Here is a 25,567-nt window from a genome sequence, read left to right on the forward strand (position 1 = left end):
GAAAAACCTAACACTTCAAGAAATGTTTACACATTGGGGATTGGAGCACAAGCTCTAAAGGTGGGGCTGGGGCATAGTGAAGATGGGGAAGTGGTAAAGTGGTCTTTGGTGTGAGCTAGCAACAAGTGGTGAGATTGAAGAGGCCTATGGGGGCGCCACTGACGTGTGATGAAATTGGACCACAGAATAGGCAGGGGAAAACAGCTGGCACGGAGCACACATGCGCAGTGGGGAATGATTTCTTGCAAATTATGGGGCCCTGTGATGAGGAGACTGGAAAAAAACTGTATAAAGAAAAAACATTGGAAACGAGGAAATGAGAGGAAATGAAACAGACTTTATAGTGACAGGTAGAGGAGCAAAGAAAAGATGGGTGCCTGTTGCCGCAGTCCCAATGGCTTTCATGGGCACCAGTTGGTTTGTAGTAGTTGTACAGTGTACCCAATTGTGGGAAGCAACAGTGCTCCACCTATTGTAATTCTCTCTGTGCGGCAGAGCTCTGGAACAATGTACCGGAAAGCTCCGGCATTTCTCTGTCCATACTCGGGTTTGTGTTGTAGCCCGTCTCGGCATCGCGTCAAGATCGAACACTCCAGGTAGCGCATCAAAACAAATGTCTGATCCTTTATCACATCCCAATGGACACTTGGGGAGGTCTGAGTATCAAGTCTACTGATGAAGAGGTTTGCTGTCCAGTCTTTCTACACACGATGAATTGTATTAGGAAAAACAACAGCCGAAACACACTCCTGCCCGCCAACTGAAAGATGCCCCTTTCAATGGGAAGTGAAGTCATTCAACCGCCATTGGCACTGCCCAAAAGTTCTGTTCTTTATCCCTCATACTGAGGAGTGAGTTCTCGCTCATATTGGTAGGGTTCCTCTCGGTTCCATGTCAGTGGTCTACATACATCCATCAAGGGCAATAGTCAAATTGGGCCCTAGGAACATACTTCAGTGCCAAGGGAAGTGGCGGGTGATCAGACTGCTGGCCCGCCAACACACTTGTCCAAATGTTTGTGCGTTGTCCTCCACCAACCTGCCCAATTGGGGTGCAATGGATCACACTCCCCAACTAAGTCAATGTTTCAATATTCTGCATGGGGGCAGAATGGATCATCAAGTTTCTTGAGAATGAAGGGTCCCTGCCCCCTGTGGATTTGAACATTTACCAGCAGGAATATGGGAAAAGAGGGTACTGGCTCCAGTCTGGCATGCTGCCGTGGGGGTGCCCGGATGCTCCCTGAGCGCTGTAGTCCGTAGGGAATGGGGGATAGGCCACTGGCCGGTACTGAGTCTGCGCAGGATTCATCCACTGGCCCAGCCCTTGCTCGCTGCCGTAGGGGTTGTACATATGAGGCCTCAGTCCAGGTTTCATAGCGGAGTCGGCGGACATGTTCAGAACACCCGCCAGGTCCTGTGGTGGGTGAAAAGGCACTAGAGCCCCAAAACCTTCCGGCAGCTGCTTGGTTTCCAGTTCAGGCACCAAAGCCACATCAACGGGGTTCGCCCGACTCCGAAATTCACCATGAGGGACATCGCGAGCTGGAGAATGGTGCGTGTCGCCCACATCCTGGAAGCTGCATTGGGGAAAAGAGAGAAGCGCATGTGAGACATGATTCCTGCAGGCCCCACATCAGTTGGCATTAAGAATACATTACAACACAAACTATCTGGGTCAATGTTTTGAATGGTTGACACGAATAAAAAAAAGATATCTATGATGGCTTGTTTCTTCAAGTTTGAGTGATTTCGATCTTTTGTATTCGTTCAGCAAATCCGCCATTCTGTGGGCACTGCAACATCATGGCAGATGTTGTCATGCCTCTCCTTGCAATGTCTCAGCTAATAAAGTTCAAAAATATATGACACATAGAATGTTTCAATGTTTTGTACTACAGCTCCCATCATCCCGAGTCAGCACAGTCAATGATGGTGGCTCATGGGAGTTGTAGTTCAAAACAGCCACAGGTTGCAGACCCCCGATAAAAGGTCACAGAATTCTAAGGTGGCTTCTACTAAGCCGATTATGTAAATAGGGTGTGATACCTTATTGGTTAGTGTCGAATTGTATAGCACTGTACTCTTCCCAAAAAGGACTGTACAAGGATTTTCATTGGCATTGTTATAATGGTTAGGGTGCCATCAGACCTCGGTCCCCTCTCTCCGTTCTGATGAAATAGCGGTAGAATTAATATATTTTCTGCCACCAACTTTATGGGGAGTTCTTAAAAATATACAAATCTGCATTAATCACTATAGACTTATTTCTTTTATTCTGAAAAATCTGTTGAACTTTTTACTATAGATGTGCTTTTAAACATCTGCAGAAATAACCACAGAATTGCCCAAAAAAATCCAAATGTTGCAGAAAGTTCCAAGGACGGCAAGCTCCTTTCTTTGCGACCATACATTGAAAATAAGGATGTACTTGCACAGGGGACTTTTATGCAGAAAACATACAAATTCCACTAGCAACAGATGTTGCCCAGGAGCACTGTTAAACTCGATGAAGAATGACAGGCTAACATTGCTGTCACGTCATGCACAGATCAGCAGAACACTTCGCAAAATGGCCGCCACACACCAGAAACTGAAAGGCCGACAATGGAGGCGAAAGCGACCAACTAAACTTCACACAGAAAATACAATAATGCAAATCAATGGCAAAACAAATCACCTATAGGAAACTATTAAATAGCGTTTCTCTGCCCAACCTGCTCCCTTAAATTATATTTACATGGCTAAGCATTCAATATGGATAGTTCAAATCTATTACATTGCGGTTTAGCCCCACAATACATGGTTTTAATGCACATTTCAATCTGGACAAACCCAATAGCCGAGCCCGTAAAACAAGAAGGCCTAAGTGTATAGACGCAGAGACAAAGTTGTAAGTGGAATTCATAAATGTGTGCTTCAACCACAAAATGGTTTAAGAGACCCCATGCAGACCGTTAACCATTTATAACTTTAATATGATAGGTTATTTATAAGGTGCTTAATACCCAGAGGTTTCTAAGCACGGACCCGGGGATCAAACCTGTGTTGCTCTCAAGGTGAGCATTTTTCTCCTGAGCTATCCTCCCAGTTTCTCTTTGCATACAGGTCTTATTTATAATTATAATTGTTCTTTTTATAACATACTTAATAACTGAGAGTGGTTTCTAAGCGCGGGATCAGGATTCAAACCTGTGATGAGGTGCATTGTTTTGCTTCCAAGACAAACGCGTTGCCCCTGAGCTATCCATCCTCACATTAATATGTCTGTCCATTTACTTTTTGCGTTTGAACTATTGTTGTTTTTAGATTGCTTTTATCATGTGATTTGGAGAAGGTGTATTAAACTAAAAGCCTTGGTGATCCACTCAGCTCTCCGATCCCAGTCCCATCTATAGGCAAGAGTTGGTAGACTCACCGGTATGAACTGTAGGGGGAAGGCGTTGGCACTTGCTGCTCTCTTGTGGGCCCTCCTCTTTGCCCAGTAGATTCCGGGGACCCTGGTTGGAGTCTGTTGTTGCCATCCTGGTCCTGCCCCCAAATGGGGTATCTTCCCAACGGGATGGGTTGGGGCTCCTCTTTCACTTGTACATCTCGCAGGAAATCTACATGACAAGACGGGGGGAACGGAACAGAAAAAAATAAGTGAGGACATTGTTTCAAAGATCGTTTACGGAATTTGTACACCCCAGTTACCACATTGGGGCCAGAAACCATGGGTTCGGCCAAGAGTGCCACATGCCTACCCAGGCAAATGATAACTGTCCCGACTGTAACGTGGGTCAGTTTTGGCCATCCCAGGAAAAGACCCATTGAGCACTCTGTGTTGACAAAAACTGCCAATAAGAATGAAGACCCAACATGCCTACCTCATAGTGAACCAGCTTAGCTAAAAAAAAAAAAAATCAGTAAGGCAGCTTAAAGACTTATCAGATAAGAAAGTTGACTCATCATCGCAGCGGCCCAGCGCAAAGATACAACTAGCCCGACTGGCTCAAATTAAGATCCACCATTCCATTGCTACAGCGAGCCAGTCCAATGACTTAGCTGGCTCAGCGTTCCACCAGTAGAGGCAGCCCACTTGATAACCCACCATTCCATTACCAGTGGGTGAGTCAATTGCCATTGCTTATAAGAGAGTGGAGTCCTCATTTCAGTGCCCAAGCAAGTAAGAGCAGTGAATTAACAGAGAAAATTGCCCAAACATGCCCTCAATGGAGACTGGCCATTGTTGGAAAGTCAATCCCCACATTCCAACACACAAGACTGAGTGCAATGGCTCGGATAAGTAATGTGACCACGCGTCAGTGCGAGCAAAACCAGTGGCTTGCAAAATAAAGCTAAAACACTGGTGCTCCCCAAAATGGCAACCGATCCACCGGCATTGCCAATTCTAGACTCAAGTAACACAAATCCCCCTTGCATTTATTTCAGATGTAAGTTTCTTATTCTGGTAAATGTGCATAAGGCGTGTTATTCTTTATTGAAGGTAACTGAAGCAAGGACACTGACCGCACATGTTAGGAACCAGAGGGCTATAACACTGCACATTGGCCCCGGAAGATACCATGACCCGCATTACCTGCTTCGTCAGAGCTGCTCCCCTCTTCATCCAATTTCCTCTTCTTCGGCTCCTTGGCGGGGCCCTCTGTGTTTTTCTTAGGGCAACGCTCCCTGCAAATGACACAAAGACATTTTAAATTCCAACTCTCTATAAACAAAACCACAGGTTGTACCAGTCTTGCAGTTTTTTGTAGCATTAATTTGAGATGCATTCTTCCATTACCAAACCGCGCCCAACCCCAGCGCAAAAAGGGTAATGAAGGGTTGGAGCCCAGAAAAGAGGGTAACCCCCATGACCCTACAACGAGCGGGTACAAAAGACTGGCCAATAGCTCACCTCCTGCTATTTTTCCCATGCTCCCGGAAACCCTTGGCAAAGGGGTTGTTTTCGATCTTGAGTTTTGTTACCTATGAAAAAAAACAAAGCAAAGCATTTATTGACTGTTTACTTACTCACCAACAGTGTCACGTCTACAGCACTAAAAATAAGCATTAAAATGACGCATGACGCCCTCTGATGGTAAGTTTTTCATTGACCAAGTTAGGATCACAGTTGCCCTGAACCACATAAATCTAGACACAAGAGAAGCGCCTGAAAGTCATTGTAAAGGCAGCTAATATGCTCCACCACAAATATCACATCGCATAAAGAGGATGCTGGATGGACCGTGATTCTATTCTGTTCCCAGCCCATTAAATACAGCAGGTGCATAACCCAGTGAGATATCACAGTCATTTGCGGCCCCATCAGGGCGTAGACTGGGAGCTAAAACACTCCTCCTAGTCACCCCATTGGCCATGCCTGTAGTTAAAGGTCTCTGTTTCAGAAGGCTTACCTTCCTATTATTGATTTGAGGCTCCACTAGGGGAACAGCATGTTATCCTTATGGCCCGCTGCAGTGGGTGGGACCAAACCTGATTTGCATATGGTTTTTTCCTTCTGCAATGGCTCAGGCAAAGAACGGTGGTCTGGAGGGTTGCCCAGAGCTATGCCAGAGGTTACGATTAATTCTAAACCTTCTAGCCATCACCTTTTTTGTTTTTCTTTAGTCACCCCGAGTGGGACGGGTATGCCCAGACGTGGGTCCTGAGTCTACCCGGCCTAGAGACTCAAGCTACTCCTCAGTGATGAGGCCCAACAGGGCCAAAACATGTTTGGGGATGCTGGTGGTCTCGTGCAGAGGGATGTGACCTAGAAGTTCGGGCTGGATGGCCCCTTTTGGGGTGGGACCATGCCTGATTTGCATATGGTCTTTCCCCTTCCTCTAATGGCCTGGCAGGCAAAGAACATATCCTGCAGGGCTGCAAATAACGTCAAAAGATGAACAAATTATTTGATAATGGTGAGATATTGTGAAATCATTGTTATGTTAACTTATGGTCGTATTGCATTAGATTGCAATGAATGAATGTGATGTATAAAAGTGCATAATAAACCACATATACTTAATATAAAAGATTTGAAAGATGGCCGCCATGGAAACAGATGGGGAGATCCTTTAGATGGGGGTTCGAGGTCTTTGTTAAAGTGGCTGGGAAGAGCCAGAGCGGGGGACGGGGCACTCGCCCGCATTGAGTTCCACATACAATCAGCATAAAGGATGCAATGTTTTTCCGTGCACAGTCCTGGATGCGATTTTTTTGACGTAGAGCCTTATATTTGCATGTTCTTTTATGGAATAGCTTTTTTCCCCAAAATACAGATTTTGATTGATCTATTGATTGACGACCTTAATCTGCAAGTGTAACAACTAAAACGTTACCCTAGGTTGGAGTGAGAAGGGCCCTTTGTTTAATAAGGGCTGCGAGTGGTGTAGTGAGCATGGCGCATGGTAGCGCAGAGCAGGGCTGCAGAGTGGAGTTACCACCTCGTTCTGGTACGCAGCGAGTGGTGCAGTGAGAATGGTGCATGGGAGCGCAGAGCAGGGCCTCGGAGTGGATTTACCGCCTCGTTCTGGTACGCAGCGAGTGGTGCAGTGAGAATGGTGCATGGGAGCGCAGAGCAGGGCCGCAGAGTGAACTTACCGCCTCGTTCTGGTACGCAGTGACTGCAGTGAAGGTCATCTCTGGGAAGGTGAACATCTGGAAGACACCCCAGCGCACATTGTACAGGTCTTCGGCCTGCACAAGGTGGATGCGTGGCTTGTAGCGATGCATGGAGTGCAGGATGATCTGTACGTGTACAAAAGAGGACAGAACATGAGGACCCGGCAACCTCATCCAGAGAGTGCAAAGTAGAAATGTGACTACACAATGGGACGAACACCTTCAAAGACACCAGTTTCTCAAATTCCCCCCCCCCCCCTCCCTATGCAAGTCTCAATTCAATTTACGGGCCAACCGGACGGCCTGTTGGCCTTTACCAGGGGCCTCATGCTCTGGATCATTCAGACTACAAGTCCCACCAGCCCCAACCAGTATAGTCAATGGTGACGGATCATGGGACTAGTAGTCCTAAATATCTAGAGGGCCACAGATCACACACCCCTGGATCCTTTTGCTCAGATATGAACTAGCGTTTTGGGAAATGTTAATGTTTCTACAGGACAATATGTGTGTCAGGACATCACATAGTCCCATGCTTGGGCCATCATTTGGTTGTCCATACCTTGCTAAACCTGATAATTGTGACCTCCACTGTTTTCCTCATCTCATTGTGACAAGGCAGAGTAAATCAGGCTCTTTTGGAGTCCTTGTAAGAATGTCTCTTTAGGCTGGATCCCGGGCGTAATCCATTAGCCTTTCTGTGGGGTGTTGAAATGCTTCCAGGGCTTCAGCAAAGTAGTAGAAGCCCCTGAAACCACTACAAGCTCCCCCTCCACTAGAGTAAGCCCCCAGTAGTATAAGTCCAAACATTGCTTTCCCCTACATTTCCTCCAAACTATCTTGCTTGGGTCCCAGGTGCAGCACACGGTCGCATCTCTTCTGAACCTCATCTATGCTACGAGATAATGAATAGAGCTCAGAATAGAGGGAAATGGCTAATCCTGTATTGCCCCATGCTTCTCTCCCTTCCGATTGGGCAATGCATTGACCTGTAGCGGCCAAGATGCAAATCCTCAGCAGATACTGTGGTCCGATTGGTTACTGGTTACTGTAACTATCGGCTTCTGGTTCAAATGGTGTTTCTGCTTCTTCTGGTCTGAAGGGGCGTGGGGGCAGTCAAGATGACAGCCTCTGCCATTCAGATTCGAATCAAGACTGGTGGTTTTAGACAAGGTTGAGATGCAACAACATATCTATGCCACAGCGGCGGCTGGGATGGAATATGCCAGTGACGTTCCTTTTTCTTGCCCCCACCCACTACCAACCCTACCCGGGAGATGTTCTCTTACGTGTCCCTGCTGGTCCAAGGTGTTGTTGGTAAGCTTGAGCTTATGGAAGGAGATGGATTCCTTCATCCAGTGGGTGCCGAGAGCTGGGGAGTCGGGGTGGACGTATGTGCGGCAGGGCGGCTGCGGCTCCGCCTTTCCCGCCACCTCCCATTTATTCTTGTTCCACTGTGGGGAGAAAGGAGCAGACAGGTCAGATATGGGGACTGAGACTGACAGGGGAAAAAAGCAACTGGGAGTCGTGCCGAACTATGTACCTTGTATCTGAAAGTGTCTACTGGCACAAAGTCCACCAACAGCATGTACTTGGCATAAGGGAGGAGTCCTGCCAGGCGGATCTTGCACTGCGGGAACATGCGCCTTGAGAAAAGAAAAGAAAAATCAGAAATGACGCACATTACTCGCATTTCAGAGAACTGAAACTGATCACATCACACATAGACGCGGAACAGGAGTGTTACCACAGGGAGTGTGTGCACGGCACCAATGCAGAGGCCAGTGATTGCTGCCAACATGGAGTGTGAGTGTATGCTAGTGCACAGCCCCATTATTATTGGTGAGAAGCCTAGCCCGCTGTACCCTTCGTGGAGCCTGGATTGGTACCAAAGGGGAACCAAATCGTCCCTACCAGTATGGAGACTGTGTCCCAGTGGAGAGTCCAAACACCACTAACAGCATGGAAACTGGCAATGTGGCAAAAAAAGAGCCCAATTGTTCCTAACAACTTGGAAACTAAAAGTCTACCAACAGAGAATGCAATCACTACTCCCCACATGGAAACTAAAAGTGTCTCAACAGAGCTTCCAATCACTTAAAGCCACATGGGAACTCAAAGTTGCCAGTAGAGATCACAACCTCTACTCCCAACATGGAAACTGAGAGTGACCCAGTAGAGATCACAATCGCCACTCACAACATGGAAACTGAGAGTGGCCCAGTAGAGATCACAATCTCTACTCCCAACATGGAAAGAGATTGGCCCAGTAGAGATCACAATCTCTACTCCCAACATGGAAACTGAGAGTGTCCCAGTAGAGAGCCCAGTAGCTATCACCCACATGGAAACTGAGAGTGCTCCAATAGAGATCACAATCGCCACTCACAACATGGAAAGAGAGTGGCCCAGTAGAGATCACAATCTCTACTCCCAACATGGAAACTGAGAGTGTCCCAGTAGAGAGCCCAGTAGCTATCACCCACATGGAAACTGAACGTCTGCCAATAGAGAGCCCAAGCAGTGCTTCCAACATGATGGGGGAGTTTGCTCCATAGGGGAGCCCAATGCTGCTACCAACATGGACACTTAAAGTGTCCCAATAGCAAGCCCAATCGCCACCCGAAATATGGAGAGGCTGAAAGTGCATCATGGAGAAACCAACATGGAAACTGAAAGCGTCTCAATAGAGATACAATTGCTACTACCAACATGGCGACTGAAAATGTCCCAATGGAGAAGCACACCATTCCACTATGGAGTCCTGTATATACTAATGGGGATTGTGGATGCAGTCACGCCCACTGAGTTGAAGTGCGCACCGATGGAGAGCTAAGAGTTGGTACCAGTGTGGAATGTGCATGTGTGCCAATGAGATCCAAGTACCCACTGCAACATGGAGCACGGATGGTGCCAATGGTCATCCCGGCCACTGATACCAACGCAGAATGTGGGTTGGCTGCAATGAGACCAGTGGCACCTCCTCCCGGATGTGCGAGGACAGAGGTCTGCCCCATGCTACTCTCCACACAGCCACCAAACTGCTGCGTGTGCAGACACCCCCCCCTCACCCATCCTCCCGCCACCATAACTCACCTGCCGGATTTGGTGATGATCATTTCGGTCCCTTCCTGGTGGAACTTGGTCCAGAGATCCATGTCCTCCAGGGTGGCCCCAATGGAGCCCTGGGGTGAAGGGTGTTCATTCAGAAACGGGGGGACCTCACAATGGGGCTTTATGTCTGTAAGGAGAGGTTAGAAAGTGAGCAACATACAGAACACTTTCACGACGAGACAAACATACAAATATTCAACTGGAAGAAGGAACTGCAGTAATGTTATCAGTTGTGTCAGGGGGAGAGCTCAAGGGCAACGCGCTCGCCTTGGAAACAAGATGATGCAGAGCAACACAGGTTCGATCCACGGGTCCGCGCTTAGAAACCTCTGGGTATTTAAGTGCTTGATAAATACGCAACTAAGACAAAAAAATCAGTTCCTGTTACAGCGCCTCGATGCCCGCGGGCTATGTGAGCGCTTTAAAAATGCAAACAAATAAATAAATATATCATTTAGAATATTATATGTCACGGCGCGGAGGCAGGCGTGTATATGGCTATAGGACCAAACCCTTCCGTGTGAGTTACAGCACCTCTGGGCACATGTGCTTAAATAATGGTCCACGGCAGTCGAAAGCTGAAGGGTTTCTCGGTGCCCTGTTTTCTACTTATTGCAGATCTATAGTGCCACCGTTCACCTTTTGCATCTTGGCGCTATGAAATGTAGAATTGTTGAAAAGTACAAAATGCAGACAAGACAGTACCGAGTTCAAAAGTACCAAAATGTGAATTTAAAAGAAACTGAGAAGTCACCGAATGAACCACGGTTTTGGACCTGTGCGTGCTGGGGGTCAGGTCGGTGGTGGCACGTTATGGCGCGCATGAAAACCCCAACTAATTAAAACCCATCGCCATCTGCCCTTCTGGTTAAAGAAGCATGACACGTAGAGACAATGTTTTGCACCGGGAATAACTGTATTCTACGGCCCCGTTCCCCCACAAGACCCGTTCCCTTTGGGACCTAGATGGCAGCATCTAAAATGTGAGCGCAAGTACGAATGCAGAGGTTTGGTAGCAGCAGCTCTACGGGCGAGTTGACGCTCGCACGCCACAACGTTCCGGGTGCGTCTTCAGCTTGCAACCTTAAATGCAGTGCACTCAGTGAAACAGCGCATGCGCGGTGCGCCGTAAAGTGCTAGGGAAGTGCTCAGCTGCCGCTATGGTCATGGCGCGGCTCACACACGTGGAGCGTGCACACTGCACGTACTTATGTGAAGGCAATACACAGCCACGGGGAAGGGCGCGATGTGGCGGCGGGGGAGGGGGGGCGTTTAGCACCCACTGCCCCCCCCCCCCGGTGCTCTTTTCAACTGAGTTCTTGTGAAAGGTACCCCCGAGGAAGGGTTCAAAGTGCACTCCCTCTCCCTGTGTTCAACTGGCAACGAGCGGGTTCGAAACCCAGCGGGGTTGTCCCGGACTTTCCTTTTGCCGGCGTAGGAAGGTTGGGTTTCAGTCAAGATGGATATTGGGGCCCGTGGAACTTCCCTAAAAGACAGACTTGCTGTAAAACAACCAAACCCTGCTTACACTCAAACCTCCACAAAAAAATAGCAGACGATATTAACAGTTCTACTGATTGAATGCAGTCATATACATGTGATACCACAAGAAAGTGTGCATCATTGCTGAATGGCACAACATAGATTAAGTATTGCAATTACTGGAGCTGTTTGGCTTGTGCCGGCGCCATTTCCTGATGCCAGCCATCAGCCGGTTTCATGGATTGACTATTTATTTATTTATTTACAGGGTGTTTATAATGCGCCTCTACACGTGTGTTTCAAGGCGCCACTACTAGCAGCCAATGCGACTGCTCAAGACACGATATGCCCCATATTTTCCGGTCCTTGGCAACGCGCCACGAAACGCCACTACCCGCCGAAAGCACTATAGCATAACTAAAAACGTTCCAAAAAAAATACACAGATACAAACTAATACATCTGAAATATGAGTCCTCCAAGTCGGCGCCCCAGTGAGGCAAATCTAGCCCCCTAAATTGCAAGTAGCGGGGGTTTCCTTTAAAACAAGGGGTGAGTTTTATGTCCTCTAAATGTGTTGCGCTGGAAAGGCTGGCGTGCGTTTTCCACCCGCACCTCCAAAAAAAAGCCCCTTCCCCAAATAATCAAATAGACACACGTGTATTTATTTTCGCTTTCCGGCGATTTCACAAGCCCCCCGATCCCGGTTCTGACCTCGTCTCTAGGCAGTAGAAGAGCTTTTAAAAACGTTCAGAAAAGATGTGAATGAAAGCACATTTTTCAGAAAAATAGTACTCTGGCGTTCTAATAGTTTTACTCACCGCCTCACAAACACTATGTCAAAAGATCTGTTTTCTTAAAACGTCACCACTGCTTTCTCATGTACGCCCGTAAACCCACTGTCGGCATTGAATTCGTGCCCGGCTGCCAACCAACGCTCTCTTATTGCAAGACAATAGCTCCGCACTTTATTTACAAAAGCACCCCTTTGGAAAGTCTTTCATTTTAACAGCCATGAGGCGATAACAACACCTGTTATTGGTATAGTGCTTCGAATGCGCCTAGAAGACTCGCAAAGGAGTTTATGGCAGAAGAGCACCCAGACCGAGAACTAAAACACTTCGTGTCCAGGTTTTAAGGAATCCCCGTATTGCCCGGCACCGTGCATGTGTGCAGTGCTCCCCACCACCCCTTTTCAGCATGTCCCCCCAAAGTTAGTAAGGGGAGTAGCACTCCACATTCGCAAGTCCCCCAAAAGTGCGAGACTCAAAACCAAATGCGGGTATTTGCGCTTTTTAAATTTTCCTTTGAGGCGAGGAAGCGCCTTGATGCGACTCGGCTGGCGCTAGACGGATATTTCTTTCCGTTCCCACATTCGTTGTATACAAAAACACCCCGAGTAGCAGCGGGAAAGATATTCCAGGGGGTTACTGGACTGTGGGGTACGAGTTTCCCTAGAGTAAACTTTCACCCACAATGAAAAAGCAGGGTTATCGTAACATGCCAAATACCCAGCGCCGAGAAGCGCGGGGCATGTCTCCGAAGATGTTAACAATATCGTTTCGTATCTCATTGAAGTACATAGTAATGGCATGTCCCTTCACCATACACATATATCCCATCCCCTTCATTACACATATAGACCCAACATTATACATATATACCTATAACCACATTAATGCATTTCTTGGCATAACATATGCACCTGCATTCCTTTTTTTATTAAAAAAAATATTTAGAACCCCCTGCCTCTTCCCTAGATAACCCAAGTCCCGATTCATGGAATATTTGCCCGGTCCAAACTGACCTTGCACTGCCGACACAACCCCTGATTCATGGAACCGTGCAAAGTGTATTTTTGCCGTGCAGCGCAAAGTCACCTTGAACCGGGCAAATATTCCATGAATCGGTCTCCGGCGTTTACATTTCACCAGAGAGGCAGGGGACCGACGAAGCAATAACATGCAAGAACTCCGAGATATCGACAACACAAGAATAACCCGCACGCGTTTCAACGCAGGCTCCAAGCGCTTTATAACAAACATTTCCCCATTCAAAATAATACATTATGGGGCCACGACCTTTCATGCCAGGCAATCAGATTAGAGCAGCAGGCCTGGCTCAACGAACCAGCCCCTAGCACGACACACGCGAGTAAGGTCAAAAACGTTTTTATAGCGCCTGCAGACGCAACTTCAGTTTCCAGCCCCCGAAAGTGGCACTAATCTGCAACCCCCCCCCCCCCCCTGAGCCTCTCGGCCAAATGCATGCCACCCTCAGAAAATCGTTTTCCCTCTGGGCCTCCGTTCGCGTATCTGAAAAACACACAGCGCCTAGACATAGGCTACCGCCGGTATTCAGCGCTAGAGCGAAAACACGGCTGGGCTTCGATGCTGGCTGGTAAAGTCACATCCAGAGCCCTTGATGTAGTGAACGTGGGCTGACCGTCCCCAAGAAACAAGGTCGAGTCACAGCGCACTTTAAACTCGATTTTATTAACCCCTGAGATTCAGTCACGAAAAATGCAGAGGCTAATGCACATCGCATAAGGCGCTTGTCACCAGGACCACTAACTCACTGACCCTGAGGCCACGCATCCCACGATTTCACCCCCCAAAACATCAGGTCCTTCTATCCCTCAGAGGCCTTGTGCCTTCTCTCTTCCCTTTACCTTTCCCAGTCCCTGCACCGCTCCCGATCTGCCCCCCCCCCACGCCCCCATAGCTCACAGACCCACTCTTTGCCAAACGAATGTCCGCCAAATAGACCCCCCACCCCCAGGGGCAGTTCGCTATAATCCCGAATTAAAAGCATTCATCGCAAACTCCCGCCAGTGGCATAACACAAGAGCCTAGACACATACGCTTTCGGCGCTATTGTGGACTAGACTGTCCCCGGATCCCCCCTGTGGGCCAACTTACCAGGCAAAGAGTACATCTTCTCCAAGGAGGACATGTCCAGCCAGCGGTGGGGAGATTTCGGGTGGGATGATGTGGCAAGGTCCAGTGGCAAGGTCAGTCCTGTCCCGAGGAGAGCGCCTTCCCACTAATCCGGGGCCAAGGAGGGTTCTGAGTGCAGGCCGCTAGGTGAGGCCTCTTTTATTGCACGCTAATGAGGGGGGTGGAGCCCCCCTCCTACCGAGCCCCCAATCCACTCCCCTTCAATGCGCCTGGGGCCTTTGATGTCTGCCCTGAACAAAGGGAGGAAGGAACATTCAGAACGATTTGGGACCCCCATCTAAAAAGAATTAGCACAGCATTGGCGCACAGGAAGCCCCGCCGGCGCAGGGTGCCTCGGCGGAGACTTGAGAGCGCTCCAAATCCACAGCGGACAGACTGAACGACACAGCCCCAAACCACCGCCTGCTGGCCCCCCACCTAACCTGGACAGCCTGCAGGACACAGCTCCAAACCACCGCCTGCAGGACACAAGCCCAAACCTGCAGAACACAGCCCCAAACCACCGCCAGCAGGACACAGCCCCAAACCACCGCCTGCAGGACACAAACCCAAACCACCGCCTGCTGGTCCCCCACCTAACCTGGACAGACTGCAGCACACAGTCCTAAACCACCGCCTGCTGCCCAAACCCCGATACCGCCCCCCCCCCCGCCCCACCCAGCTAACCTGGATGACTGCAGCACACCACCCCAAACCACCACCTTCTGGACACAGCCCCAAGTCACCGCCTGCTCCCCCCTCCGTCCCCCCAGCTAACCAGGGCAGACTACAGGGCACAGCTAATAGTGGCACCCAGTAGATCAGCCGCAAGGAGGGCAAAGTGCGGGGCACAGCCAATAACGGCACCCAGTAGATCAGCACCAACCAGGGCAGACTGCAGGGCACAGCAAATAGTGGCACCCAGTAGATCAGCACCACCCAACACAGACTGCAGGGCACAGCTAATAGTAGCACCCAGTAGATCAGCACCAACCAATGCAAAGTCCAGGACACAGCTACTAAAGGCACACAGTAGACCAGCACCAACCAGGGCAGACTGGAGGGCACAGCTAATAAAAGCACCCAGTAGATCAGCACCAACCAGGGCAGACTACAGGGCACAGCTAATAAAGTCACCTAGTAGACCAGCACCAACCAGAGCAGACTGGAGGGCACAGCTAATTAAAGCACCCAGTAGATCAGCACCAACCAGGGCAGAGTGCAGGGCGCAGCTAATAAAGTCACCCAGTAGACCAGCACCAACCAGGGCAGAGTGCAGGGCGCAGCTAATAAAGTCACTCAGTAGACCAGCACCAACCATGGCAGACTGCAGGGCACAGCTAATAAAGGCACCCAGTAGATCAGCACCGACCAGGGAGGAGTGCAGGGCACAGCTAATAAAGGCACGCAGTCGACCAGCACCGACCAGGGCAGACTGCAGGGCACAGCTAATAAAGGCACCCAGTAGATCAGCACCGACCAGGGCAGACTGCAGGGCACAGCTAATAAAGTCACTCAGTAGATAAGCACCGACCAGGGCAGACTGCAGTGCACAGCTAATAAAGTCACTCAGTAGACCAGCACCGACCAGGGCAGACTGCAGTGCACAGCTAATAAAGGCACCCAGTAGATCAGCACCGACCAGGGCATACTTCAGGGCACAGCTAATAAAGGCACGCAGTAGATCAGCACCGACCAGGGCAGACTGCAGGGCACAGCTAATAAAGGCACCCAGTAGATCAGCACCGATAAGGGCAGACTGCAGGGCACAGCCAATAAAGTCACCCAGTAGATCAGCACCGACCAGGGGAGACTGCAGGGCACAGCCAATAAAGTCACCCAGTAGACCAGCACCGACCAGGGCAGACTGCAGGGCACAGCTAATAAAGGCACCCAGTAGATCAGCACCGACAAGGGCAGACTGCAGGGCACAGCCAATAAAGTCACCCAGTAGATCAGCACCGACCAGGGGAGACTGCAGGGCACAGCCAATAAAGTCACCCAGTAGATCAGCACCGACCAGGGCAGACTGCAGGGCGCAGCCAATAAAGGCACCCAGTAGATCAGCACCGACCAGGGCAGACTGCAGGGCGCAGCCAATAAAGGCACCCAGTAGATCAGCACCGACCAGGGCAGACTGCAGGGCACAGCTAATAAAGTCACTCAGTAGATAAGCACCGACCAGGGCAGACTGCAGTGCACAGCTAATAAAGTCACTCAGTAGACCAGCACCGACCAGGGCAGATTGCGGGGCGCAGCGAATAAAGGCACCCAGTAGATCCGCACCAACCAGGGCAGACTGCGGGGCGCAGCCAATAAAGGCGCCCAGTAGACCAGCACCAACCAGGGCAGACTGCGGGGCGCAGCCAATAAAGGCACCCAGTAGACCAGCACCAACCAGGGCAGACTGCGGGGCGCAGCTAATAAAGTCGCCCAGTAGACCAGCACCAACCAGGGCAGAGTGCGGGGCGCAGCCAATAAAGGCGCCCAGTAGATCAGCACCAACCAGGGCAGAGTGCGGGGCGCAGCCAATAAAGTCACCCAGTAGACCAGCACCAACCAGGGCAGACTGCGGGGCGCAGCTAATAAAGGCGCCCAGTAGATCAGCACCGACCAGGGCAGAGTGCGGGGCGCAGCTAATAAAGGCGCCCAGTAGATCAGCACCGACCAGGGCAAGTGCGGGGCACAGCTAATAAAGTCACCCAGTAGACCAGCAGCAACCAGGGCAGACTGCGGGGCACAGCTAATAAAGGCACGCAGTAGATCAGCACCGACCAGGGCAGACTGCGGGGCACAGCTAATAAATTCACCTAGTAGATCAGCACCGACCAGGGCAGACTGCGGGGCACAGCTAATAAAGTCACCTAGTAGACCAGCACCGACCAGGGCATACTGCAGGGCACAGCTAATAAAGGCACCCAGTAGATCAGCACCGACCAGGGCAGACTGCAGGGCACAGCTAATAAAGGCACCCAGTAGACCAGCACCGACCAGGGCAGACTGCAGGGCACAGCTAATAAAGGCACCCAGTAGATCAGCACCAACCAGGGTAGACTGCAGGGCGCAGCTAATAAAGGCACCCAGTAGACCAGCACCAACCAGGGCAGACTGCAGGGCGCAGCCAATAAAGGCACCCAGTAGACCAGCACCAACCAGGGCAGACTGCAGGGCGCAGCTAATAAAGTCGCCCAGTAGATCAGCACCAACCAGGGCAGAGTGCGGGGCGCAGCCAATAAAGTCGCCCAGTAGACCAGCACCAACCAGGGCAGAGTGCGGGGCGCAGCCAATAAAGGCGCCCAGTAGATCAGCACCAACCAGGGCAGAGTGCGGGGCGCAGCTAATAAAGGCGCCCAGTAGATCAGCACCGACCAGGGCAAGTGCGGGGCACAGCTAATAAAGTCACCCAGTAGACCAGCAGCAACCAGGGCAGACTGCGGGGCACAGCTAATAAAGTCACCTAGTAGACCAGCACCGAGCAGGGCATACTGCAGGGCACAGCTAATAAAGTCACCCAGTAGATCAGCACCGACCAGGGCAGACTGCAGAGCACAGCTAATAAAGTCACTCAGTAGACCAGCACCGACCAGGGCAGACTGCGGGGCACAGCTAATAAAGTCACCAAGTAGACCAGCACCGACCAGGGCAGACTACGGGGCACAGCTAATAAAGTCGCCTAGTAGACAAGCACCAACCAGGGCAGACTGCAGGGCACAGCTAATAAAGTCGCCTAGTAGACCAGCACCAACCAGGGCAGACTGCAGGGCACAGCTAATAAAGTCACCAAGTAGACCACCACCAACCAGGGCAGATTACAGGGCACAGCCTATAAAGGCACCCAGTAGATCAGCAGCAAGGAGGGCAAAGTGCAGGGCACAGGCAATAAAGGCACACAGTATATAATCACCAACCAGGGCAGACTACAGGGCACAGCTAATAAAGCCACCTAGTAGACCAGCACCAACCAGGGCAGACTACAGGGCACAGCTAATAAGGTCACCTAGTAGACCAACACCAACCAGGGCAGACTGCAGGGCACAGCTAATAAAGTCACCTAGTAGACCAGCACCAACCAGGGCAGACTACAGGGCACAGCTAATAAAGGCACCCAGTAGATCAGCAGCAAGGAGGGCAAAGTGCAGGGCACATCCAATAAAGGCACACAGTATATAATCACACACCAGGGCAGACTACAGGGCACAGCTAATATAGTCACCCAGTAGATCAGCAGCAAGGAGGGCAAAGTTCAGGGCACAGCCAATAAAGGCACGCAGTAGATCAGCACCAACCAGGGCACACTGCCGAGCACAGCTAATAAAGACACCCAGTAGATCAGCACCACCCAACACAGACTGCAGGGCACAGCTAATAAAGTCACCCAGTAGATCAGCACCAACCTGGGCAGACTGCAGGGCACAGCTAATAAAGTCAACTAGTAGACCAGCACCAACCAGGGCAGGCTGTAGGGCACAGCTAATAAAGTCACCTAGTAGACCAGCGCCAACCAGGGCAGACTGCAGGGCAGAGCTAATAATGGTACCCAGTAGATCAACACCAACCAGGGCAGACTACAGGGCACAGCTAATAAAGTCACATAGTAGACCAGCACCAACCAGGGCAGACTGCTGTGCACAGCTAATAAAGTCACCCAGTAGACCAGCACCAACCAGGGTAGACTACAGGGCACAGCTAATAAAGTCACCTAGTAGACCAGCACCAACCACGGCAGACTACAGGGCACAGCTAATAAAGTCGCCTAGTAGACCAGCACCAACCAGGGCAGACTGCAGTGCACAGCTAATAATGGCACCCAGTAGATCAGCACCAACCAGGGCAGACTGCAGTGCACAGCTAATAAAGTCACCCAGTAGACCAGCACCAACCAGGGCAGACTGCAGTGCGCAGCTACTAAAGTCACCTAGTACATCAGCACCAACCAGGGTAGACTACAGGGTGAAGCTAATAAAGTCACCTAGTAGACCGCACCAACCAGGGCAGACTGCAGGGCACAGCTAATAAAGTCACCTAGTAGACCAGCACCGACCAGGGCATACTGCAGGGCACAGCTAATAAAGTCACCCAGTAGATCAGCACCGACCAGGGCAGACTGCAGAGCACAGCTAATAAAGTCACTCAGTAGACCAGCACCGACCAGGGCAGACTGCGGGGCACAGCTAATAAAGTCACCAAGTAGACCAGCACCGACCAGGGCAGACTACGGGGCACAGCTAATAAAGTCGCCTAGTAGACAAGCACCAACCAGGGCAGACTGCAGGGCACAGCTAATAAAGTCGCCTAGTAGACCAGCACCAACCAGGGCAGACTGCAGGGCACAGCTAATAAAGTCACCTAGTAGACCAGCACCAACCAGGGCAGACTACAGAGCACAGCCAATAAAGGCACCCAGTAGATCAGCAGCAAGGAGGGCAAAGTGCAGGGCACAGGCAATAAAGGCACACAGTATATAATCACCAACCAGGGCAGACTACAGGGCACAGCTAATAAAGTCACCTAGTAGACAAGCACCAACCAGGGCAGACTACAGGGCACAGCTAATAAGGACACCTAGTAGACCAACACCAACCAGGGCAGACTGCAGGGCACAGCTAATAAAGTCACCTAGTAGACCAGCACCAACCAGGGCAGACTACAGGGCACAGCTAATAAAGGCACCCAGTAGATCAGCAGCAAGGAGGGCAAAGTGCAGGGCACATCCAATAAAGGCACACAGTATATAATCACACACCAGGGCAGACTACAGGGCACAGCTAATAAAGTCACCCAGTAGATCAGCAGCAAGGAGGGCAAAGTTCAGGGCACAGCCAATAAAGGCACGCAGTAGATCAGCACCAACCAGGGCACACTGCCGAGCACAGCTAATAAAGACACCCAGTAGATCAGCACCACCCAACACAGACTGCAGGGCACAGCTAATAAAGTCACCCAGTAGATCAGCGCCAACCTGGGCAGACTGCAGGGCACAGCTAATAAAGTCACCTAGTAGACCAGCACCAACCAGGGCAGGCTGTAGGGCACAGCTAATAAAGTCACCTAGTAGACCAGCGCCAACCAGGGCAGACTGCAGGGCAGAGCTAATAATGGTACCCAGTAGATCAGCACCAACCAGGGCAGACTACAGGGCACAGCTAATAAAGTCACCTAGTAGACCAGCACCAACCAGGGCAGACTGCTGTGCACAGCTAATAAAGTCACCCAGTAGACCAGCACCAACCAGGGTAGACTACAGGGCACAGCTAATAAAGTCACCTAGTAGACCAGCACCAACCACGGCAGACTACAGGGCACAGCTAATAAAGTCGCCTAGTAGACCAGCACCAACCAGGGCAGACTGCAGTGCACAGCTAATAATGGCACCCAGTAGATCAGCACCAACCAGGGCAGACTGCAGTGCACAGCTAATAAAGTCACCCAGTAGACCAGCACCAACCAGGGCAGACTGCAGTGCGCAGCTAATAAAGTCACCTAGTAGATCAGCACCAACCAGGGTAGACTACAGGGTGAAGCTAATAAAGTCACCTAGTAGACCAGCACCAACCAGGGCAGACTGCAGGGCACAGCTAATAAAGTCACCTAGTAGACCAGCACCAACCAGGGCAGACTGCAGGGCACAGCTAATAATGGCACCGAGTAGATAATCACAAACCAGGGCAGACTACAGGGCACAGCTAATAAAGTCACCTAGTAGACCAGCACCAACCAGGGCAGACTACAGAGCACAGCTAATAAAGTCACTCAGTAGATCAGCACCAACCAGGGCAGACTACAGGGCACAGCTAATAAAGGAACCCAGTAGATCAGCACCAACCAGGGAGGAGTGCAGGGCACAGCCAATAAAAGCACCCAGTAGATCAGCACCAACCAGGGAGGAGTGCAGGGCACAGCTAATAAAGTCACCCAGTAGATCAGCACCAACCAGGGCAAACTGCAGGGCACAGCTAATAAAGGCACCCAGTAGATCAGCACTAACCAGGGAGGAGTGCAGGGCACAGCTAATAAAGTCACGCAGTAGATCAGCACCAACCAGGGCAAACTGCAGGGCACAGCTAATCAAGGCTGTCCAGTAGATCAGCACCACCCAGGGAGGACTACATGGCACAGCTAATAAAGTCACCTAGTAGACCAGCACCAACCAGGGCAGACTACAGGGCACAGCTAATAAAGTCACCTAGTAGACCAGCACCAACCAGGGCAGACTGCAGTGCACAGCTAATAAAGTCACTCAGTAGATAAGCACCGACCAGGGCAGTCTGCAGTGCACAGCTAATAAAGTCACTCAGTAGACCAGCACCGACCAGGGCAGACTGCAGTGCACAGCTAATAAAGGCACCCAGTAGATCAGCACCGACCAGGGCAGACTGCAGGGCACAGCTAATAAAGGCACGCAGTAGACCAGCACCGACCAGGGCATACTTCAGGGCACAGCTAATAAAGGCACGCAGTAGATCAGCACCGACCAGGGCAGAATGCAGGGCACAGCCAATAAAGGCACCCAGTAGACCAGCACCGACCAGGGCAGACTGCAGGGCACAGCCAATAAAGGCACCCAGTAGACCAGCACCGACCAGGGCAGACTGCAGGGCACAGCTAATAAAGGCACCCAGTAGATCAGCACCGACCAGGGCAGACTGCAGGGCACAACCAATAAAGTCACCCAGTAGATCAGCACCGACCAGGGCAGACTCCAGGGCACAGCTAATAAAGGCACCCAGTAGATCAGCACCGACCAGGGCAGACTGCAGGGCACAGCTAATAAAGGCACCCAGTAGATCAGCACCGACCAGGGCAGACTGCAGGGCACAGCTAATAAAGGCACCCAGTAGATCAGCACCAACCAGGGCAGACTGCAGGGCACAGCTAATAAAGGCACCCAGTAGATCCGCGCCAACCAGGGCAGACTGCAGGGCACAGCTAATAAAGGCACCCAGTAGACCAGCACCAACCAGGGCAGACTGCAGGGCGCAGCCAATAAAGGCACCCAGTAGACCAGCACCAACCAGGGCAGACTGCAGGGCGCAGCTAATAAAGTCGCCCAGTAGATCAGCACCAACCAGGGCAGAGTGCGGGGCGCAGCCAATAAAGCCGCCCAGTAGATCAGCACCAACCAGGGCAGAGTGCGGGGCGCAGCCAATAAAGTCACCCAGTAGACCAGCACCAACCAGGGCAGACTGCGGGGCGCAGCTAATAAAGGCGCCCAGTAGATCAGCACCAACCAGGGCAGAGTGCGGGGCGCAGCTAATAAAGGCGCCCAGTAGATCAGCACCGACCAGGGCAAGTGCGGGGCACAGCTAATAAAGTCACCCAGTAGACCAGCAGCAACCAGGGCAGACTGCGGGGCACAGCTAATAAAGGCACGCAGTAGATCAGCACCGACCAGGGCAGACTGCGGGGCACAGCTAATAAATTCACCTAGTAGATCAGCACCGACCAGGGCAGACTGCGGGGCACAGCTAATAAAGTCACCTAGTAGACCAGCACCGACCAGGGCATACTGCAGGGCACAGCTAATAAAGTCACCCAGTAGATGAGCACCGACCAGGGCAGACTGCAGAGCACAGCTAATAAAGTCACTCAGTAGACCAGCACCGACCAGGGCAGACTGCGGGGCACAGCTAATAAAGTCACCAAGTAGACCAGCACCGACCAGGGCAGACTACGGGGCACAGCTAATAAAGTCGCCTAGTAGACAAGCACCAACCAGGGCAGACTGCAGGGCACAGCTAATAAAGTCGCCTAGTAGACCAGCACCAACCAGGGCAGACTGCAGGGCACAGCTAATAGAGTCACCTAGTAGACCACCACCAACCAGGGCAGACAACAGGGCACAGCCTATAAAGGCACCCAGTAGATCAGCAGCAAGGAGGGCAAAGTGCAGGGCACAGGCAATAAAGGCACACAGTATATAATCACCAACCAGGGCAGACTACAGGGCACAGCTAATAAAGCCACCTAGTAGACCAGCACCAACCAGGGCAGACTACAGGGCACAGCTAATAAGGTCACCTAGTAGACCAACACCAACCAGGGCAGACTGCAGGGCACAGCTAATAAAGTCACCTAGTAGACCAGCACCAACCAGGGCAGACTACAGGGCACAGCTAATAAAGGCACCCAGTAGATCAGCAGCAAGGAGGGCAAAGTGCAGGGCACATCCAATAAAGGCACACAGTATATAATCACACACCAGGGCAGACTACAGGGCACAGCTAATAAAGTCACCCAGTAGATCAGCAGCAAGGAGGGCAAAGTTCAGGGCACAGCCAATAAAGGCACGCAGTAGATCAGCACCAACCAGGGCACACTGCCGAGCACAGCTAATAAAGACACCCAGTAGATCAGCACCACCCAACACAGACTGCAGGGCACAGCTAATAAAGTCACCCAGTAGATCAGCACCAACCTGGGCAGACTGCAGGGCACAGCTAATAAAGTCAACTAGTAGACCAGCACCAACCAGGGCAGGCTGTAGGGCACAGCTAATAAAGTCACCTAGTAGACCAGCGCCAACCAGGACAGACTGCAGGGCAGAGCTAATAATGGTACCCAGTAGATCAACACCAACCAGGGCAGACTACAGGGCACAGCTAATAAAGTCACATAGTAGACCAGCACCAACCAGGGCAGACTGCTGTGCACAGCTAATAAAGTCACCCAGTAGACCAGCACCAACCAGGGTAGACTACAGGGCACAGCTAATAAAGTCACCTAGTAGACCAGCACCAACCACGGCAGACTACAGGGCACAGCTAATAAAGTCGCCTAGTAGACCAGCACCAACCAGGGCAGACTGCAGTGCACAGCTAATAATGGCACCCAGTAGATCAGCACCAACCAGGGCAGACTGCAGTGCACAGCTAATAAAGTCACCCAGTAGACCAGCACCAACCAGGGCAGACTGCAGTGCGCAGCTACTAAAGTCACCTAGTAGATCAGCACCAACCAGGGTAGACTACAGGGTGAAGCTAATAAAGTCACCTAGTAGACCAGCACCAACCAGGGCAGACTGCAGGGCACAGCTAATAAAGTCAGCTAGTAGACCAGCACCGACCAGGGCATACTGCAGGGCACAGCTAATAAAGTCACCCAGTAGATCAGCACCGACCAGGGCAGACTGCAGAGCACAGCTAATAAAGTCACTCAGTAGACCAGCACCGACCAGGGCAGACTGCGGGGCACAGCTAATAAAGTCACCAAGTAGACCAGCACCGACCAGGGCAGACTACGGGGCACAGCTAATAAAGTCGCCTAGTAGACAAGCACCAACCAGGGCAGACTGCAGGGCACAGCTAATAAAGTCGCCTAGTAGACCAGCACCAACCAGGGCAGACTACAGAGCACAGCCAATAAAGGCACCCAGTAGATCAGCAGCAAGGAGGGCAAAGTGCAGGGCACAGGCAATAAAGGCACACAGTATATAATCACCAACCAGGGCAGACTACAGGGCAGAGCTAATAAAGCCACCTAGTAGACCAGCAGCAACCAGGACAGACTGCAGGGCACAGCTAATAAAGTCACCTAGTAGACCAGCACCAACCAGGGCAGACTACAGGGCACAGCTAATAAGGACACCTAGTAGACCAACACCAACCAGGGCAGACTGCAGGGCACAGCTAATAAAGTCACCTAGTAGACCAGCACCAACCAGGGCAGACTACAGGGCACAGCTAATAAAGGCACCCAGTAGATCAGCAGCAAGGAGGGCAAAGTGCAGGGCACATCCAATAAAGGCACACAGTATATAATCACACACCAGGGCAGACTACAGGGCACAGCTAATAAAGTCACCCAGTAGATCAGCAGCAAGGAGGGCAAAGTTCAGGGCACAGCCAATAAAGGCACGCAGTAGATCAGCACCAACCAGGGCACACTGCCGAGCACAGCTAATGAAGACACCCAGTAGATCAGCACCACCCAACACAGACTGCAGGGCAAAGCTAATAAAGTCACCCAGTAGATCAGCGCCAACCTGGGCAGACTGCAGGGCACAGCTAATAAAGTCACCTAGTAGACCAGCACCAACCAGGGCAGGCTGTAGGGCACAGCTAATAAAGTCACCTAGTAGACCAGCGCCAACCAGGGCAGACTGCAGGGCAGAGCTAATAATGGTACCCAGTAGATCAGCACCAACCAGGGCAGACTACAGGGCACAGCTAATAAAGTCACCTAGTAGACCAGCACCAACCAGGGCAGACTGCTGTGCACAGCTAATAAAGTCACCCAGTAGACCAGCACCAACCAGGGTAGACTACAGGGCACAGCTAATAAAGTCACCTAGTAGACCAGCACCAACCACGGCAGACTACAGGGCACAGCTAATAAAGTCGCCTAGTAGACCAGCACCAACCAGGGCAGACTGCAGTGCACAGCTAATAATGGCACCCAGTAGATCAGCACCAACCAGGGCAGACTG

At 51.2% G+C, this 25,567-nt stretch overlaps 1 protein-coding gene across 1 annotated transcript; it reads right to left on the reverse strand.

Annotated features, from left to right (window-relative positions):
- Positions 1 to 316: 316 nt before the first annotated feature.
- Positions 317 to 14,243, reverse strand: LOC138493364 (T-box-containing protein TBX6L-like). Its single transcript, XM_069620412.1, has 9 exons — positions 14,125 to 14,243; positions 9,705 to 9,849; positions 8,152 to 8,254; positions 7,898 to 8,062; positions 6,588 to 6,734; positions 4,900 to 4,970; positions 4,582 to 4,673; positions 3,418 to 3,604; positions 317 to 1,579 (listed from the first exon to the last, which is right to left on the reverse strand). The coding sequence occupies exons 1-9, from the start codon at positions 14,156 to 14,158 to the stop codon at positions 1,168 to 1,170; spliced, it is 1,356 nt and encodes a 451-aa protein (XP_069476513.1). The 5' UTR covers positions 14,159 to 14,243; the 3' UTR covers positions 317 to 1,167.
- Positions 14,244 to 25,567: the final 11,324 nt, after the last annotated feature.

This window comes from Ambystoma mexicanum, chromosome 10, assembly GCF_040938575.1.
Source record: "Ambystoma mexicanum isolate Mex_15411 chromosome 10, UKY_AmexF1_1, whole genome shotgun sequence".
Lineage (NCBI taxonomy): Eukaryota > Metazoa > Chordata > Amphibia > Caudata > Ambystomatidae > Ambystoma > Ambystoma mexicanum.

What these genes read in the sequence shown, in the direction of transcription:
- LOC138493364 (XM_069620412.1), bottom strand. Translation starts at nt 14,158, where the DNA reads ATGTCCTCCTTGGAGAAGATGTACTCTTTGCCTG. An exon ending in ATCATCACCAAATCCGGCAG is followed by an intron (nt 8,255 to 9,704) that starts GTGAGTTATGGT and finishes TCTTTTCTCAAG; the next exon opens with GCGCATGTTCCCGCAGTGCA. An exon ending in CCTTGGACCAGCAGGGACAC is followed by an intron (nt 6,735 to 7,897) that starts GTAAGAGAACAT and finishes GTACACGTACAG; the next exon opens with ATCATCCTGCACTCCATGCA.